Below are 19,533 nucleotides of genomic sequence, written 5' to 3'. Positions count from 1 at the left end.
TATTTACGTGATTTAAGTTTTGGTGATGGAAAAGCTAGGATGGAAAGAGAAACAATCCAACTATATACTAAATGGTGCTGAGATAACTGGAAGATAGACAGCTTTGAAGATTAAGCATCTGTAGGTCAGGGTGAGTCATTCTCTCTGCTCTGATTTCGTTCATTCATCCATATCCATAGTCTCTCCCTTACACATGAACACAACATAGTATCAAAACTGTTTGTATTGTAAAGGGGCAAGTTGTTCAACCTTTCCTGGTCTTGATTTCCTCACCTATAAAATAAGGGAATAGCTTAAAATGCCATGATATTCTGGAAATACTTAAGTAGTATATAATATATATTTATATGGTATACGGTAATAATAGCAACAGCAACCCAACATGTGTTCTCTGCCCACAGATTTTATTCCAACCACTTGATGATTAAGAGGTCCCTTGAACACCCTAAAAGGCAGGTTAGATTTCCTCTGTGCAAGGACTGGCCCAAGCTCACCTGCTCCAGAGCCTTAGGGAAGGCTTGACTTCCTCTCTGATGAGCTAGCACACTGAAGGGGGCTGAAAGGGCCAAGACAGGTGCATGGCAGAATGCACTTGCCCTTATAGAGCTCAGGAGAGCCACTCCTTGTATTTCTCTTCTAAGAGGCCAAGAATAAACTCTTACCCTCAGAGATGTCAGTAGATAAGGCTCTGGGTGACATGCACCTCATGAGCCTTTGCAGGTGAAAATACAGGATCAAAGAATTATCTGGGCTTCTCAAAGGGAGAAGAGATTCGCATAATGATTGTCCCCAAATCACAAAGGGTCCTTCTCATCTAGGGGTCCAGGCAGCATTAAATAAGACCATGGAGCTGGCCTTCCCCATCAACAAACAAGTCAGTTTCCAGGGAACTGGGTGTTAGATGTGCATGTCCCGCTTACCAAGAAACCAAATTGTCAGTTCTTCCTGGCGTGTTTCAAAAGTAGGTTTTAAAACTGTATCTACCATCCGCTTGGAAGTGTAGTTTCTACAAGAATTGTAGAAATCTTTCAGAAGTGCTTGTCAAAATTTGGATGCAATTCAAGGTCACTGTATATAGAAGCACTATACCCACTGATGTCATATGGAATTCTTCCACTTGGAAAAAAGCCAGAGAGCACCACAAGGGTGCAAGATGTCAGGGACTGCTTTTGATATGTTTTGAAACATAGGAGCTTTGATTCTAATGTCTGTGTCATATGCTAAACACATGTGCCCTTAACTAAATATCACAAAAACCTACCATAAATTGTCAACCTTAATGGTTTCCTCATTTCAAAACACATTTGTTTTGTAAGTTAATGCGCTAAGGCCAATATTTTAAGGTGACTACACAGGGTTTAAATGAAAAACATATCAGATATATATGTCTATACAATTACATACACGTACACACACTCCCACGTAATTACAATTTCTCTGTTATTTTAAGTCAGAAAGAAAGGCAAGGAATTTTGTACACATTTGAGACCAGTGCTTTTGCTACCATTGACACCTTTAGGTATTTTAAGGCTCTCATCCCCACTTTACCAAATCAGAAGGACAAAATTAGGTGAAATTAAACTTTTCCAAACATTTTTCTGTGTGTGTGTGTGTGTGTGTGTGTGTGTGTGTGTGCTTCCAAAAGTTTTCTTCAGAGGAAGAGGCCGTATAGAGACTTTATGGCCTCTACAAAGACGAGAGGTGATATTGAAAATTATTTGAAAGTTGGTGTTTGCTTTTAGAATTTCCTTTATTTTCAAGTTTATGATCCATGTTCTTTCATTCCAAGACCAGTTCATACTCCTAACATCTCCTTCTAGGGACAGAAATTTCCAGGATAACACATCTTCCTAGTATCCCCAGGAAGAGGCCAAAGAGAGAAAAAAAGGCAGCCTAGAGGGTGGTGGGGGACAGGGAAACAGAGGCAGGTCCTGCAAATATTCTTTCCTCATCTCAGCTGGGAATGAGCTCTCAGCTTCTGCCTCCACTCAGCCTCCTGTGCGAGCTAACAGAGATAATGAGTGTCACTTAAGACACATCTCTGGCAACATGTTGGTTGTTTCAAAAAGTAAAATAGGCATGGGGTACCTGGGTGGCTCAGTCAGTTGAGTGTCTGACTCGTGGTTTCTGCTCAGGTTGTAATCTCATGGTTTGTGAGTTCGAGCCCCACGTTGGGCTCTGGGCTGACAGTGCAGAGCCCGCTTGGGATTCTCTCTCTCTCTCCCTCTCTTCCTGCCCTTGCTGCTCTCTCTCTCTCTCTAAAAGTAAATAAATAAAAACTTTTTTAAAAAGAAGCAAAATAGGATAAAATTTTGAAGAAATACCCTTTTTCTTTATTTCCCCCCTAAAATGTTATGATAGCAAATACAAGGGACTTTTAGAGAAAAACAGTAGTATATGAAATCATTTTGTAAATCTTTTTTAAAATTTATTTTAATGTTTATTTTATTATTTTTGAGAGACAGAGAGCCATAGAATCTGAAACAGGCTCCAGGTTCTGAGCTGTCAGCACAAAGCCCAATGCGGGGCTCAAACTCTCAAACTGTGAGCTCATGACCTGAGTCAAAGTCAGACATTTAACTGACTGAGTCAACCAGGTGCCCCAAAATCATTTAGTAAATCTTTTAGCCTGTATGTTAAATAAACTGACACAGTAGAATATTCACAAGAAACAGATTTTAAAATGTCCTACGTGTATAAGTGCCTGTCTTTATTATCATTGCTAAATATAAAGCAGTAGCATAATAGTATAATTTAATATAATATGATGTATACTTACATAAAATATAATAATGTGCTCAGTGGAAATGTAAATGATCATGTTTCCACTAGAATACAAATGCATTCCAGTAGATATTTAATATATTTTATTTCATGCCATATTTTAAATAAGTTTCTACTTTCCTAACTGAAGGAATATTTATGTAATAACAAAAGCTCTTACCAGTGCTTCACTCAGAGCAGAAAATAACAAGATTTATGTATTGAAATGTCATTCTATTTTTAAATTTTAACATTTGACAGATTACCATGCGTTAAGGAAACAAAGAATACTTCAATCCCCAAATTTAGTATGGTTATTGACACTGTCAAGGGGTGTTAGAGGATTGGATTCAGTTCTGAGTCAGACCAAGCCAGAACCTTGATCAAAGTATCTCAGCTGAGCTCAGCTGCACGTTTACATAGTACCTTCAGATGCAGTCTCTTCCTGGACTCTCATGGTTACCCTAACAGAGAAAGGGGGGAGCCAAGCTGTCCTTTAGAGATAATATTTAGTGCCATGGGTCTCCAATCATCTTTGGAGAAGGCAAAAGGGCATCTGCCTCACTGCACAGAAGCATCAGTAGGTGTTGTCACTCCCAAGTTCAACGGCAGAGACCAAAAACTCAAAATGAGAAGCTGACACAGAGCAATTACAACTTCTCTCACTAATGACCTGGAAGCATTTGAAAAGCTAAGTAGATATGCCTCCAAGGAAATATTTTTTCTTTAGAGTAATATCCTTCATTCATTTTCAGTTCATTACATGTTTTTTGTTTTGTTTTTTAATGTTTATTTTTGAGAAAGAGAGAGAGACAGAATATGAGTGGGGAGGGGAAGAGAGAGAGACACACAGAATCTGAAGCAGGGTCTAAGCTTTGAGCTGTCAGCACAGAGCCCGATGCAGGGCTCGAACTCATGAACCGTGAGATCATGACCTGAGCTGAAGTCAGACACTTGAGCTTGACCGACTGAGCCACCCAGGCACCCCTGCAGTTCATTAGATGTTATAATGCTCCTTGTGTGTGGCACACCTACTTTGTGTGCCAGTAATTTGGCAGGGAATGAGACAAACAACCTGCCTTCAGGGAAACTTACACTTCCGTGGGATACACAGAACAGTAAATGAACAAGATGGCTTCAAACGGTGATAAATGCTATGGAGGAAATATTCAAGGGGATGTGATAGTGATGGAGAAGGGGAGACAGGATTGTTCTTTGTTTAGGTGGTCAAGACCAGGTGAAGTGAGACTTGAGTGGAGGCCTTAAGAATGAGCCATCTTGGGGTGCCTGGGTGGCTCAGTCGGTTAAGCTTCTGACACTTGATTTCAGCTCAGGTCATAATCTCATGGTTGTGAGATCGAGCCCTGTGTCAGGCTGTGCACTGGGTGTGGAGACTGCCTAAGATTCTCCTTCTCCTTCTCTCTCTGCCCCTCCCCTGCTCTCTCTCTCTTTCTTTCTTTCTTTCTCTCTCTCAATAGATAGATAAATAAATCAAGAAATTTAAAAAAGAGAGAGAGAGAGAAAATGAGCCATCTTGACAGAGCCAGGAGCTAGAAGCAGGAATGAGCTGAAATAGGGCAGAGCAGTGTGGCTGGCGGAAGGCAACAAAGAAGGAGGCAGAAGCTACCATCAGGTCATGAAGGGCCTCACAGGCCACAGAAAGAAGGAAGAGCTTGTTTTAAGTGCAGAGACAAGCCATCAGAGTGTTTTTTGAGAAGGAAAGGAATATGATCTGTTTCATGGTTTTAATGACTTTTTAAAAAATGTTTTTATTTATTTTAGAGAGAGTGTGAGTTGGGGAGGGGCAGAGAGAGAGGGAGACAGAGGATCTGAAGTGGGCTCTGTGCTGACAGCAGTGAACCCAATGCAGGGCTCGAACTCAGGAAATGAGAGATCATGTCCTGAGCCCAAGTCAGATGTTTAACCAACTGCACCACCTAGGCACCCCTGGTTCATGGTTTTAAAATACCACTCTGCCTGCTAGGTAACAGAAGGGCCAAGATGGAAGAGGCAAGGCCATTGAGGAGATTAACAGCCCAGGCAAGAGATGATGGTGGTCTGCCCTGGTGAAGCAGAAGGAGAAAAACAGCTGTAATCAAAAATATGTTTTGAAGAGAGAAGGCATCAGCACATGGGTAGTGGTGAAAACCATGGGACTGAATGAGTACACCCAGGGAAGAGATGTCTAAAGTAGGGAAGAGGGCTCTGGACCAAACTCTGACTTTCGTACAGAAAACAAAGCAGCAAAGGAACATGGGAGTTGATACCAGAGAAGCAGGAGATAATCCACAAAGTTTATCTACATGTTCAAATTAGTGTGAGTTCCCCAGAAAGTCCATAGATGAAGATAAATAACTATATATTCTTTAGACACCACTGCTCTTCTAGCATGTTTGGAAAAAAAAATTCACCTTTACCAAAGTCACTTACCTATAAATACATTTTTTAGAAGCTTCTATGTTACTTACTTTAAAATCTTACCTTTGCTCCAGTGTCCCCCACTCCACGTAAACCCATTGGTCCAGGGGGTCCCGGTAGCCCCCGAGGTCCCTGAGATGACATAATAAAGGAGAGAGTGAGTGTACTTGTCATGTGCAGTGTTCATCAAAGAAGAAAGGAAGGAAGGTAGGGAGGAAGGAAAGAAGGAAGGGGGGGGGAGGATGGAAGGAAGGAAGGAGGGAAGAGAGAGGAAATGAAGGAAATAACAGTGATGTCCACACTTACAGCCACACCAGGATAGCCATCACCTTTGAGTCCTGGAGCACCCACTGGTCCCCGAGGTCCTTGCGCACCCTGGGTAAATTCCAACACCAGGTCATAATGTTAGACTAAACTATGAAACACCTGGCAAAACTTAAGCACAATACCAACTCTATATGGCAAACATGCATTTGATAATGCAAAGGAATGATCTGAAAAATTTTAGAAGGGAATTCTACCACAGATGGCAACTTGTTATAAGTCTCTCTTCATAAGTCTTACCCATTTGCATTTGGTGGGAAGCGTGGAGTGAATACAGGGAATATATGTGAACCATTACAAAGTCCTCTATAGGAAACACATTTCATAGGAATTAAAAATGGCCGATTGTTGATAGGTTAATTTTTAAATTTATACTTTTCTGCATCATAAATTGTGGAGAAGTATAAAAATGAGAAATTTTAATAAGCACAGTGTGAGAAGAGAAGAATACATAGCTATATTTCAAGTGTAAAATTTTGAATGTAAAGTAAGATAACTATGTGCTACCTATTGTTAAACTATATCCATTGTCCTCTTCATTGGTGCCCAAATTACACAAGGAATAAATAAGCCAAAATGAAAATTAAATACAGATTAATTTTTTTAAAAAACAAGTTGTAAACATATAGGATACAGAGTTTGTGTTGTGATTCATATCTCAAGACCGAGGAAGAAGTTCTATATATTGCTTTACATGATAACCTTTGGCATCAAAAACTTTTGGTAGCTACAATTGGCCTCCTCTATAGAGGAAAGTGTGATTACTGCCTTTTGAATGACAGGATTTTCGGGAAAGTGTAACTCTCCTTCGAATGGAAATCAAAGAAATTTCTGGCTCAAGTGAAATGGAGAGAGAGGAAGAAAAAAATGAGGAAAACTCTTAGAAGATTCAGTAAATATAAACCTATTACACTGTATTTAAAATGTGTAATTTTTTTTGTATCACATTCCATTCTGTTGCTGTGATAACTCTTACAATGACCCTTTCAACGCATATCAACTATTTTGATTAAAAACTGTCCATATTCCTATGGGTTTTACATTAGAAAGAAACTAGTAATTGGCAGACCTTTGTTTCCCAAGATTGGAAAAAGTAGCAGGACTCTCAGTGCTTTCCTTATATGCAAGGATCTCAAATTCTGAGATCAAAGTACCATTCTCCCAAGCCAAATGCTGCCCACAATCCAACTCTCAAAAGCTGTTCCTAATTCTACTTCTATGAATGAATGATTGACTGGGGGGAAGAAAATTACATACTCTTTAAGTATAAAAAAGTTAAGTTTATTTTGAAAATCATGAATACAATAGCTGTTTTTTCCTATTAAATTGAGACTGGTTTTATGGGATTAACCTTCTTAAGAGTGATCTCTAGGAAACGTGTGGCCACTTGTAAGAACTTAATCTACTATTTATCATGAACACAACCCCAGGATGATCTCTTCAAGTTATGTGACAGAGAGCAAAAACAAGTTCTTCTGGAGAGGTGAATTTTGGCATATCCCCATCTCTAAGGAACTAACTAGTCACTAGAAGCAATTTATTGTGTTAATCCAACCAAATTTAATGTTAAAGTGCCAAACATTACATAAAGACATGTCCCCAAACAATATATCCGTTTCTTTCCATGCCTACACAAGGAACAGGCCAACGACAGAAGAAAATAGTAACTGCTCCCTGGTTAAGTTGAAAGGAAAAGAAAACTGGAATCAAGATTCACTTTCAGGTTTTATTTCTAAATTTCAAGACTATAACAGATTATCAACAGCTGTTACTGTTTATCCTCTGGCACCCACATGGGGAGAAAAAAAATGTTAAAACACTTATAGTTTACAACTAAACATTTTTTACCTAGAGATCCTTGTGCTGCTTCCTGCAAAATTTTCAGCTAGCTTGTTACTTCTAATATTAATAGGAAATATCAGGGGGCAGGGATAGGGGCACTGTTCTGTCTCAGATTTTTATTCTGGACTCCTCACGATATATTTCTAGAGAGAATTTTTGTCACTTGGCCTTTATGTGCTGGATTCAAGAAAATGTCCTGCAGAGCAATTCCCTTTGAAGCGTCTCTCGTTCAATAGAAATTAGGGCAGAAATATCAATCTAGTGTTTTGCAATGGGCTTTAGGGGAGGATCTGGAGCTCCCTGAAGTCATATACAAAACTGAATTATGTGCCAAAACTTCTATCAGACGTTTAACCTCTCAAAGGTTTAAAAAATAGCGCATTAGGGGAGAATGGCAGAAAGAGTATCATTAGAGACCAAGGGATTAGAAAAATCATGGAGTAAAGAAGCAAATAACTTTAACTACATCATTAGCAATGCCAATGGCGATCAGTAAAAAAACAGGAGGGGCTAGTAAATCCAGGCTGCACATTTAATTGGATTTTATTTCTACTGTAAAGGACAGTATAAGTAGAGAGACGTAATTTTAAATCATGGAACTAGGAATATGCAGATTCAGGAAGTTATCAAACAATATGAAAACTGCTACCCAATGTTCTTGATCAAAGCCCTATCTGCAGTATTAGCATTAGAAAATTTGGAATTTTCTCTTTGTGTCGTATGGAGCTTGGGTTCCCATGTACCTCAGTGTCTGGGGAGTAGGATGACCATCTTGTTCTGGTTTGCCCTGGACTTTTCTCTGTTTTAGCTTGAAAATCCCACATCCTGGGAACCTTCTGTGTCCTCAATAAACCAGAAGATTGCCTCTCTAGCAAGGACAACTGTTAAAGTGATTAAGAACAATGGAGTTCAGGATCTTCCCTTGACCTTTAAAAGGACCACTCCAACTTAATTGCAGTATATAATAAGTTTTGCATTATATTTCAAAAATGGTTCTTAGTTTTCTTTTTTGAAGTTTGAAAATCCCTGATGTTAGTACTTGAATCCTTGTATCCACAAGAGGCAATCTGATAGAACTAAAACCAGTTTCAAAACCACATAACAACATGCTACTGATTTAATGAAGTGCTGATTATGGAGCCCTGAAGCCTGTTCTCATAAACGGGGATGGGATGTGCTTGTGACATTTGGAATGTTAAATTTTGCTGCGATGCTGGGTTTTGTGTGAACAGGGAAATGGTGCCTTGTTGCCATGGAAAATAGATATGATTACTGAAAGCCGTCTTCTTCTATAATTATTTGCATTTTCATTTAAAATAACTGAAAGATGGAGAACGAAGCAGAGAAATTGAATTCAATAAAGCTTCCAAACATGAACTTTCAGTATCTCTTCTGCAAAACGCTGTCCAAAAAGTTCAAGTTTGGAAGATTTATTGAGTTAAATTTCTCTGCTTTGTTTTCCACAGTGGTGGTTTGCAGAAGAGACACCTAGGCCATTCATATGTAAATGAAGAAGCTAGAGGTCATATAATCTCTTGTACCACAGACATTACAAAAGGAGTATTTTCAAACAACTATTGAGTCATCCAAAATTTCACCATAAGGGGCTATCATTCCTCCACATTTATGAAAAATAAATTATCTGATGGCTTGATTTTTAAAAACGAAAACAATGCACTGAGTTCTTCAATGTAGACAGTGAGTAGAACAGTCTCAACTATAAACTTACTGTGCATTAAATCCCCTTTCCCTTCTGTCTCGTAGAGGGAAGAAAGAACATGAATAAAGCCTACCTTTGGTCCTCGAATAGCAATTCCCGGTTCTCCTTTAAATCCAGGCATCCCGGGTCCTCCCCTGTCTCCCTGCATATTTCAAATAACGTGCAGTTTCAGGCTTTAAGTAGCAGGAGAAGCCATAATAGCACGAAGCACAAAAGAGATGAACCAGTTTATAAAGGCTTTGATCTATCAGTCTCTGATCTTGAGGTAGTGGCTTCTTCTAATGTATTTGAGGGGGATTGCAAATCCTAAGCAAATCAAACCTGTTGGTAAAGACTATGACAGCTGTTTAGAGGAAGGCCACTAAAATAGGTGGCTACCTAGACTCAAATACTTGGACTGTAAGAATAGGAACCTCTTAAATCTGAGTAGATTTCTTTCCTGCCAGACTTTCTGATTATTAATCCTACCTGATTCTTCTGAATAAACACAGTACATTTTTACTTGCATTAGGGTTCCAGGATTTGGTGGAGGTAGTTCATGATGAAGTGACAAGTTCAAGAGCAGAAGCTAGAAATCTGTTTTCAAATCTTAAATTTCCTGCTAGACCTTAGTTTGCTTAGTTGTGAACTGTCAGGGTTGAACTAGATAATATCTTGGGGTTCTTCCAAAACTAAAATTCTAGTCCATTGGTATCATGAATTTTTTTCCCCACCCCACCTGCCAAAGATCCAAGTTTAAAATATGTATATATAAAAAATAAGTATTCTCAAGAATGCATACCTTTGGCCCAGGTGGTCCAGGAATTGATGCTCCGGGCATCCCAAAAGGGCCCATAATTCCTGGTTCACCCTAAAAAAAAAAGAGCAAAATACTTACTACATTGCAAGCAAAGAAATCATATATAGGAATTATATTAGGAAAAATAGAAATGTGTTCCCAGCATTTTAAAATATTATGACCTATTTCCCAGACCAATGTGAAAATATTTGAGCATCTTTGTAAACCACTACTAAAGTTTTTAATGATTAAGATTTCAGTGCCTTTAATAAATGCATTCAGTTAACTTCTGAGTATTAGGAAATTTTTATCTCTTGTGTATTCTTTTATTTGCCAATAAAAATTATGCAATTCATGGTGCTTCCATTCTGTATTGTGTGCCAGGAAGCTCAGAGGGAACTATGTGTTCAATTATAAGAACTTTCTCCAGCATAAGTTCTTGGGTACACTTGGCAGACAAATAATGTTCCTTTTAGTTTATAACTTTTTCCTTTGTTATTTTATTTTATTTTATGGCCCATGGTGTATCAGTCTTCTATTGTATGCTATCTCACATCCTTTTTCAGAAGTAGGGAGTTTATGGTAAAAACAATGGAATTTTTAATAGAAAATTTCAAACATGTCTTTTATTTACTTATTTATTTAATTTTTTTGGCATCTCAATATTGACTCTCAATAAAAACCCAAGCAATGTCTCTGTCCCACCTGGTTCTAGACCAGGATTCTCAAATTTTAGTGTAGAGAAATCATAAGAGGAATTTGGTAAAATATAGTCAGGTCTCAGCCCCAGAAACTTTAATTTGGTAGCTCTAGGGGCTGGGCCCAGCAATATGAATTTTATGAGGCACTTCTGGTGGTTCTGATATAGGTACAAATACCTCACTTAAAAACACCATCGGGGAGCCTGGGTGGCTCAGTCGGTTAAGCATCCAACTCTTGATTCTGACTCAGGTCATGATCTTGTGGTTCGTGAGATCTGGTCCTGTGATAAGCTTTGTGCTGACAGCACGGAGCCTGCTTAGGATTCTCTCTCTCCCTCTTTCTCTGTCCCTCCCTGATATGTGAAAGCCCTCCCCCTCCCCAAAATAAATAAATAAACCTTAAAAAAAATTGAGAACACTATGCAAAGTAATTGTCATTAAAAGAACATGACATGTCCAAAATGACCCATTTGGGATACTAGAAGAAAATATTAAAGCTTCATGATATATTTTTATCTCATCTTTTAGATTTTCAATTATATATGTAAATATCATAACAATATGATAGTTTATGAATAAAACTTACAATTAAAAAATAAACCTATATTGAGGTGTGGTCGAATTCATTTTTGCTGGTAGGGATTTATAATCAATCAGTTTGGAAACTACTGATGTAGGATAGGTGTGGCAAACTGCGACCTTCAGGCCAAATCCTGCCTGCTGCCATGTTTTACACAGCCATTGGCTAAAAATGGTTTTCATATTTTGTTTTGTTTCTGTAAGTCGGCTCCACACCCAACATGAGAGTTGAGCTCATGACCTCGGGATCAGGAATCACATGTTCTATCAGGCATCCCAGTTTTCACATTTTCAAATGATTGTTATTTAAGTGATTATGTAATATCCTCAATTTTGCCTCTTGGCCACAAGGCCTAAATTATTTACTACTTATACTTTTCCAAGAAATTTGCCTCCCCTTGCCTTAGAGATTGAGCTGTTTCCAAGTGCATGAGCTGCCCACTTGGCCCCCGTGTTTCCTCCAAGAGGGACTCCATCAATCAACCACTAAGACTCTTGCCCTAGACCACATTCATCTTCAGAGCTGAGACCCTCCCACTGTGCTGATTACCCTGTACGACCCACAGGCTGAGCACACCAGCCAACCAGGGCCCAGATCATGCCAACACATGCACACACCAGTCTTTAATTCCGAACCTGTAAGGCAATGGCGCATGACACAGTGAGGATTTTGGCAACAGACAACCACCCTGTTCAATCCTATGGCCAAGGATAAAACATCAACTCATTAAAATTCTCACTTAAACCAGAGTAAACAAGATTATGCTTCTAGATTTAATCTATTCTTTTAAAATAAGAAATTATACATATAGTATAGAATTCTCTTAAAGACTGTATTAAATTGTGATTATGCTTTAAAAAATAGCAATTCTTCATCAAAAAAGCTTTATTTCAAAATACAGAAAAAATACTTTGAATAAGAGTAAGATATAAGGAATAACCATTATTATTAATACTAATACAACATTTTCCCTACATGGTGGCATTTCTCATCAGGTGCTTCTTGAATTACCTGGAGCATAGGGCACTTATTTACAAAACACAGATGGCTAGGACCCACCCACCTATTAAGTCACGCTATCCAGGCATGGCACCAAGAAATATAATTTAAAAAAAATTTTTTTTAACATTTATTCATTTTTGAGATTGAGAGAGGCAGAGCATGAGCTGGGAAGGGGCAGAGAGAGAGACACAGAATCTGAAGCAGGCTCCAGGCTCTGAGCTGTCAGCACAGAGCTTGATGCAGGGCTCGAACTCACAGACCATGAAATCATGACCTGAGCTGAAGTCGGACGCCCAACTGACTGAGCCACCCAGATGCCGCAAGAAATATGGATTTGTAACAAGCTCCCAGGTGACACTGATGGACACTGAAGCTTAATAACTGGTCTACAGAGAATGCTTTATTTTCTACCTGCTCGTATGTGGCTGATACCATTTTTTTCCCTTTTAGTTGTTTTTTTTAATATCTGGTCCCTGAACATGCTCCTTGTCTCCTTACAAGTAGCATCTTCCTAGAAGCCTGAACTCTCTTAGGTTTGCAATTTCTGTTTCCTGACACATCCAAATGACCTCAATATTCTCTCCTGCTAAGTCAGGACACATACCTAATTGCCTGCCTCACAATTTCCTTTTCTTCATCCTCAGCACCCTGTCCTGGTCACTTTATCAGGACATATATCTCCTACTTTCCATTTCACAGTATTGATTTTTTACTCTCTGAATAGCTCCACGTACTATGTGCCAGGAACAGTGCTAAGTGCTTTATTAACTCTTTCAATCTTCACAGCAATCTTAGAATAGGTACTATTTTTACTTTCTTTCTGTGATTGAAGTGACGGGCCCAGAAAGGTTCGGGGTGGGGCAGGATGAAAATCCTACTCTACCGCATTCTGAAGCCCCACTCCTCATCATCACTGTGCTGCCTTAGTCTGGAATTGTGCTGTTGTTTAGCAAAAAAGGATGGTAGAGAATTGGTATCTCCTACAGTTATAACTTCATCCCAACTTCTGAATATTTGGTGGTAAGTTGAAAGAATTGACAAACAGATTGTCTCTAAGAATCATAAATGTTCCAGTGAAGATGACATAGTTTGTGGACTCTTTACTCCATCCTGTTTGGTCTGGAATAGTATGCTTATTCTAAAGCCTTTTTCATTTGGGAGTTCTGTTTTGTATTTGTTGAGTAGGAACCAGGGAATCCAATTTGCAGTGGAAATCTACTATTCTATTAAAACCAGACACAATTTCAATCTCCCAAGAGCACAAATGAGAATATAAGAAACATACCTTCGGCCCTTCAGGCCCTGGAAATCCCCTCTGTCCTTGATTTCCTTTGCTCCCTTTCTTCCCTTCATCACCCTGATGAAATAATTATAAAAAGACAGTTGTGTTAACAAACCGTCCTCGCTCTTCTAACAACCCTATCAGGACCCTGTTATCAACCGACACTGATTTCCTAGCAATGTGCCCCAAGTCCTGCTGGGTGGCATGGGATTTGTCAATGTTCTTGAGCAGATAGGGTGACTTCAGAATTGTTCAGTCTTCACCATTTATTCAATGTGATTTAATATTTTTAACAATCTAAGCTCAGTATCTCTCTTTGGGGACTTCAGTTTGAATTCACAATTCTTTTCACCGTTGGTTTATTAACAGATGCTTCTGAGACATTCACAGTTTCAGAAAAGAGAGCTACCTATGCTTTTTCAGCTTTAATGCCACTTCAGTGTTGAAACGTAAAATGAGATGTTTTCCAATATAGAGAGCAAACTGGCGGTTGCCAGAGGGAGTTGGGTGGAAGAATGGGTGACATAGGTAAAGGGGATGAACAGTACACTTATCTTGAGCACTGAGAAATGTATAGAATTGTTGAATCATTATATTACACACCTGAAACTAACAAAACACTGTATGTTAATTATAGTTGAATGGAAAAAAATCTAATTTTAAAAAGAAGTGGCAACAAGGTAGTGAAGCATGAAATAGCTACACAAAATGTTACCACTGAAGGAAACCATATTTTTCAAATCCAGCCCCATTTCTTCCTCAGTGAGGAGTCTAGCTCTATCTCCCGAAGGAGACCAATAATTCTATTGGTAGAAGGATCCATGAGCATTAACCTGGAGCAGAGTTAGAAACTGCCTACTGGCTGTTCCTCAGCCTGGTTGTGTAACCTTATGCTTCTCTGAAAGAATTTTGTGACCTCCAACCAGAGAGCTCAGAGAATTACAAAGCAATCCTTAAACTAGGGCTCAGTTGCAAGGTATCATATCTAAATGTGTGCTCAGCTCAACAAAGGAATGAATTTGGGGGTTGCAGGTGAAACCATTTAATCATTTATCAGATATGATTATACCACAGTTTTCAAACCTAAGCATGCATCAGAGTCACGTGGAGGGCTTGTCACCCCACGTGGAGGGTTTGTGCTGAGCCCCACATCCACAGTTTCTGATTTAGTAGGTCTGCATTGAAACCCAAGAATTCACATTTCTGACACATTCCCAAGGTCATCAGCAATGCAGACACTCCGTTAAGAAGAGGTGAACTCCTATTACACCCACAGATTGTAATTAACTCCCCAAGGTCCGAACTAATAAAGAGCAGTGACACGGGTGATAAAAAATAACAGTTGACTGTTATTGTACCATGAACTTACTGTATCATTATCATTTGACAATGGAGGCAAAATCTAACCCCAGCTAGTTATTTTCTTCCATTCACTCCCACGTTTAATTTACTGACCTAAATAACCCAGAAGATGGCAATAGGAACCCAATTAAAGGTAATAAAGTGCCAACACTGAACAAGAGCATGCCTGGGCTGTGTGATATATTCCTACCACTCTTCTCCATCACCCTCCATAAACCACAAAACCCTTCAGAGCTACAAATCCCGAGCCCTCTTTTTCCAAAGCATTGTCCTTGCTCTATTGGTAGCATTCAACACCACCAATTGCTTTCCTCTTGAAACCCCCTCTCCTTGGTTTCCCTAACATGATAGCTATTCTGTTTATCTTCACACTATTGTGAATGTTCTTTTCCAGCTACACCACAAGGTGGGATTCAAACCTCAGAGACATCATTCATTCTACAGCTTCAATGGTTAACTCCAAGGATCTATTTTCCAAAAGTATATTCTAGAAAACGTTCGTTTTCCTGAATGTTAATAGACAAGCATTTCTAAAAATGTTTTTGTACGATGTGAAAAAGGTATTCTCTGTCAACATTCACCCACAAAAAAAGAGATCTCATAGTCTGATAAGTCAATAAATTAAACTGTTTGAAATTCTACAAATGAATTTAAATTTCAAATTCTTACAATTAAGGTTAAGGACTCAATTTTAGCCAATATTTGCATAAAACATAGATTTCTTAGGTTTTCAATGACCATTTTAAGACAATTATAAATAGAACACTAATAATTATACAGATTTTATTTTTACTTTACTCATATGTAATTCTTCATAATCTTTATATGAACATTGATGACTATACAAAAACTGCAGGAACATCTGGCACCTTAGAGTCTGTAGGTTATGTCACTCGTGGTCTTGTTGATGAATTTGGATATTCTTATCTTGACCTATAAAGATGTTATTCAACCAGCATTTCTATAATGTGCAAAATAAACTTAGGCCAAGTTGTGAAAGTGCAACCTCCATTTAATAAGGTTGGGATTATGACTTATTTCTTATTGCTTTGTGTGAGATTCTATAAATTTTTGAAGAAAATATATGGACTTTCAAGTCTCAAGGATGTATTTCAAGGCTTCTTTTCTGTTTCTAAAATGTCAATGTGGGCATTTATTGAGAAAACGTGTTGAACTCTTCCTATTATCTGGGTCTTATGATAGATCTTAGGAAAACAAAAATGAATGATACATACTTGCTGTCTTTCAAAGGTTCCGACAAGCTAGATCCATAATTTTAAACCAGAAGTAAACGCATGTGACATAGCAGGAATACCAGTCTAACAATCGAATTTCTCCCCAGTTGTCTCCTCGGGCAATCTGCTTTCCTCAACACTTTGTCAATTCCATACCTTAGGGCCAGGTTGTCCTTTTCCAGGTGGTCCTTCTGGGCCTCTTGTTCCTGGAAGCCCTGCTTCTCCCTAGAGGAAATGACAATGATGCCTTAGCTGACTCTCCATGGACAGTTTGTGTAAGCCCACCTTGTCTCCTTTTCTGGTCAGTGGATTCTCTGCTGAGACCCTCCGAAATAAGACCTTCATTCTAGTCTTAAAATGGATTTGGAAATCTACCAACTTTAATAAATTAATATCAAGCTCTAGTTTAGCTCAGAGCCGCTGAAATATGAAAAAGTCCAATTTCTCAGCCAATTTTCAAAGACTATACTCACTTTCCTATGGCTCATCATTCACATGTGATGGTTTGGCTTAAAAAGAAAAAAAAAAAAAACGGAAAGACCTTCAGCCTTTCCATCTGCTATTTTTCTCTACTTATATTGAAAAATGAGTATTTCAAATGTCAACTCATAACACTTCAGAAAATCTTTACAATGGCCTTACTTCCAGAATGCATTTACAGCCTCTCATTTTGGAGGGGGAAAAAGTGTTTTTCTCTAAGGCTACACTCAGGTACTTTCTAGGAATCACAAAGGGACTAGATCACTGGAGGGTACCATGGTCGAAACACCAGAGAGAAAGCAGAGAGCATGAGACCCTGTTCACCCATTAAATTGGTGCTCTTCCTCTCTGAAATAAGTGGAAAAGGAAATTTATAATTATGAGATGTTTTAAAAAGACTAAGCTTGTCCTGGATGGTTTACTTTGAGTTCCTGCAGGACCAAGGTATCAGTGTGGTTCAATAGTTTTTACTCTAGTCACGGAAAAACATACTGTTGTTACCTTCTTTCCTGCAGCCCCATCCTCTCCTGGTACTCCTGGTTGTCCTGGGAGCCCTGTTGAGCCTGGCTCCCCCTGGTGGATGAGCAAAGATTTTATTTCCCAGAAATTCATATTTATCTATAAGTGTCATGTTTACCATAATTTAAATTCATATTTATGCACCACCATTTTGAGGTACTTACCAACTGTATATCTTACAATATTTGAAACAAACCTCTGAATGGGGAAATCTGAGTAGTAACCAGTAGTAATGAAATTATTTGACCTTGGGCAAGTTACTTCAACTTCTTGGATCTCAGTTTTGGATTATGTTGTTCTGGATTGAACTGTAACCTCAAAGAAGATATGTCAAAGTCCTGACCTCTGGTACCCGTGAATGTGACATCATTTGGAAATTGGGTCTTTATAGACGTAACCAAGTTAAAATGAGATCATCAGGGTGGGCCCTAATTCAATATGACTTCTGTACTTAGAAGAAGAAGCAAACGCCATGTAAAGACAGACACATGGGAAGAACTCCATGTGATGACAGAGGCAGAGACAAGAGTGGTGCCACTGTGTGTCATGGAATGCCAAGGATTGGCAGCCAGCGCCAGAAACTGGGCAGAGGCAAAGAAGGATTCTTCCTTACAGGTTTCTGAGAAACATGACTCTGCAGACACTTTGATTTTCAACTTTGAACCTCGAGAATTGTGAGATAACAAATTTCTGTTGTGTTGAACCACAGTGTGTGATTCTTTGTATAGCAACCCTAAGAAGTTAACATGAAAGTGAAATTTCAGCTCTAATATTCAGTACTGCTACTTGCTTTCAAGTTAATTTGTATTTAAGAATACACCCTTTAAAGTGTTTAGAGATAACATGTGCTACCTTCAAACAGTGCTTATTGCATTCATTAACAGCAAAAATATTAAAAATAAGTGAAAGTCATTTCACCTAACTTAGCTAAAAAAAAACCCAAACTCGTGAAGATAAAAGCACAGTAAACCTAAAAATAAGTAGAAGGATATGGTAAGGATAAGAGCGGATAGTAATAAAGTTGAAAGCCAAAAGTAAGAAAAGTAACAAAATTAAAGGGTATTACCTTTAAAAACTAATAAAATAAATAAGCCTCTACTAGCAGGAATTACTAATACTAAAAATAAAAGTCACAGTTAAACAGTATTAAGAGTTAAAAGGAAATATAACTATATACATATAATAAAAATTTTAGAAAAATTTTCATGACAATTTCAGACAAATGTATTGGAGAACATTAATAAATAATCTTTAAGAAAAATATAAATCACTTAAATGACATAGGAGAAACAGACGAGCTAAATGAAAGAGAAGCATCAAAAAATTGAATCAGTAATGAAAATCTCTAACTTCTTTTCCTTCTAAGATCACAGGCTTCGTTGGCTTAACAGTCAAGCCTTATAAATTCTTTAACCTTTGAAGAACAGATATTCCCTATCTTATACAAATAGTTGTGAAAAACAGTAAAAGAAGGAAGTCTACCCAATTTATTTCACAAGGGTAATAAAACCTTAATTAAAGTCACACAATAATAGGATGAGTAAACTACATTGTAGACCAGACTACCTATGAATATAGATATAATGTAAATTTCCAGTCAAAATGCAGGATTAGGGGCCAGATTTAATTTCCTCCCTGACACAACTAAAAACCAGACAAAATATATAAAATCGTATCCTTCAAAACATTAGACACCAGTAATAAAGGATAATAATACCGGGGAGCAGGGAAACAAATTACGTAAACACTATACTTTCTCCAGTTTGCTGCCAGGGTAGTTACCAGGCCATGGTGTATGGAAGGAGAATCTGGAGAAAGTTCAGAAATCTCTCCAATTTCAGGAGACAAAGGTAGGAGTCTGGGTAAGCCAGGTATCAAAAATTCACAGACTAGATTACCTGATAGGAAGAAGGTACACAGAACAATGAAGCTCTGAGGAGTGTCCCCTCAAATATTCAAGTAAATACTGTTCAGCACAGTGTGACAAAACTACCTGACTCCCAGAAAACAACCAACCGAAAAGAGTATAAAGAACTGGCATTAGACCAGAAACGGTGCCTGGTTCCAGTGGCAAAAAAGGAAATCTCACAATTCTGAGGGCATGTATTAGAGTTCTAGAAAAGGTCTTGCTTCAGTAGTCAGGAAAAATGAACCCTAGACTAAATGCTGCCCCAGTCCTACCTAAGAAAGCTTAAAAGCAAGACCAAGAGGTTCAAGCTGTTTTAAAGTGACTTAAAAGAATCCAGGACAATGCATAGAAATACAGAGATATGTATAGGAATACAAAAACGTCTAGCCCCCCAAAAGGTAAAATTTATGAAGTTTGGATCTAGCCAAAAATTATCAGGAATTCAAAGAAACTAGGAAAAAGCTGACCAAAAAAACCCTCACACAGGTGATAGAATTGGTAGGTAAGGACACTGAAACAGTTATTATACTGCATTCTATATGTTCAAGAAACCAAAGGAAAGTTGAAATACATTAAATAGAGACAGGAAGGTAGAGAAAGATACAAATTGAACTTCTA

At 38.3% G+C, this 19,533-nt stretch overlaps 1 protein-coding gene across 1 annotated transcript in view; it reads right to left on the bottom strand.

Annotated features, from left to right (window-relative positions):
• COL28A1 (collagen type XXVIII alpha 1 chain) overlaps positions 1-19,533 on the bottom strand; it is a 177,858-nt gene that overhangs the window by 79,282 nt on the left and 79,043 nt on the right. Inside the window, exons 19-25 of the mRNA XM_086695633.1 lie at positions 16,989-17,060; positions 16,164-16,232; positions 13,414-13,485; positions 9,849-9,917; positions 9,141-9,209; positions 5,488-5,556; positions 5,245-5,313 (exon numbers count right to left, since the gene is read on the bottom strand). Of these exons, the coding sequence (XP_086551759.1) occupies positions 5,245-5,313; positions 5,488-5,556; positions 9,141-9,209; positions 9,849-9,917; positions 13,414-13,485; positions 16,164-16,232; positions 16,989-17,060 (489 nt within the window). The remainder of the gene's footprint in view (positions 1-5,244; positions 5,314-5,487; positions 5,557-9,140; positions 9,210-9,848; positions 9,918-13,413; positions 13,486-16,163; positions 16,233-16,988; positions 17,061-19,533) is intronic.

The sequence above is a fragment of the Puma concolor genome, chromosome A2 (assembly GCF_028749965.1).
Source record: "Puma concolor isolate L17-30 chromosome A2, mPumCon1.1.hap2, whole genome shotgun sequence".
NCBI classification, from domain to species: Eukaryota; Metazoa; Chordata; class Mammalia; order Carnivora; family Felidae; genus Puma; species Puma concolor.
Note: the sequence above shows the minus strand (reverse complement) of the source record. Positions and strands in the feature narration are given on the sequence as shown.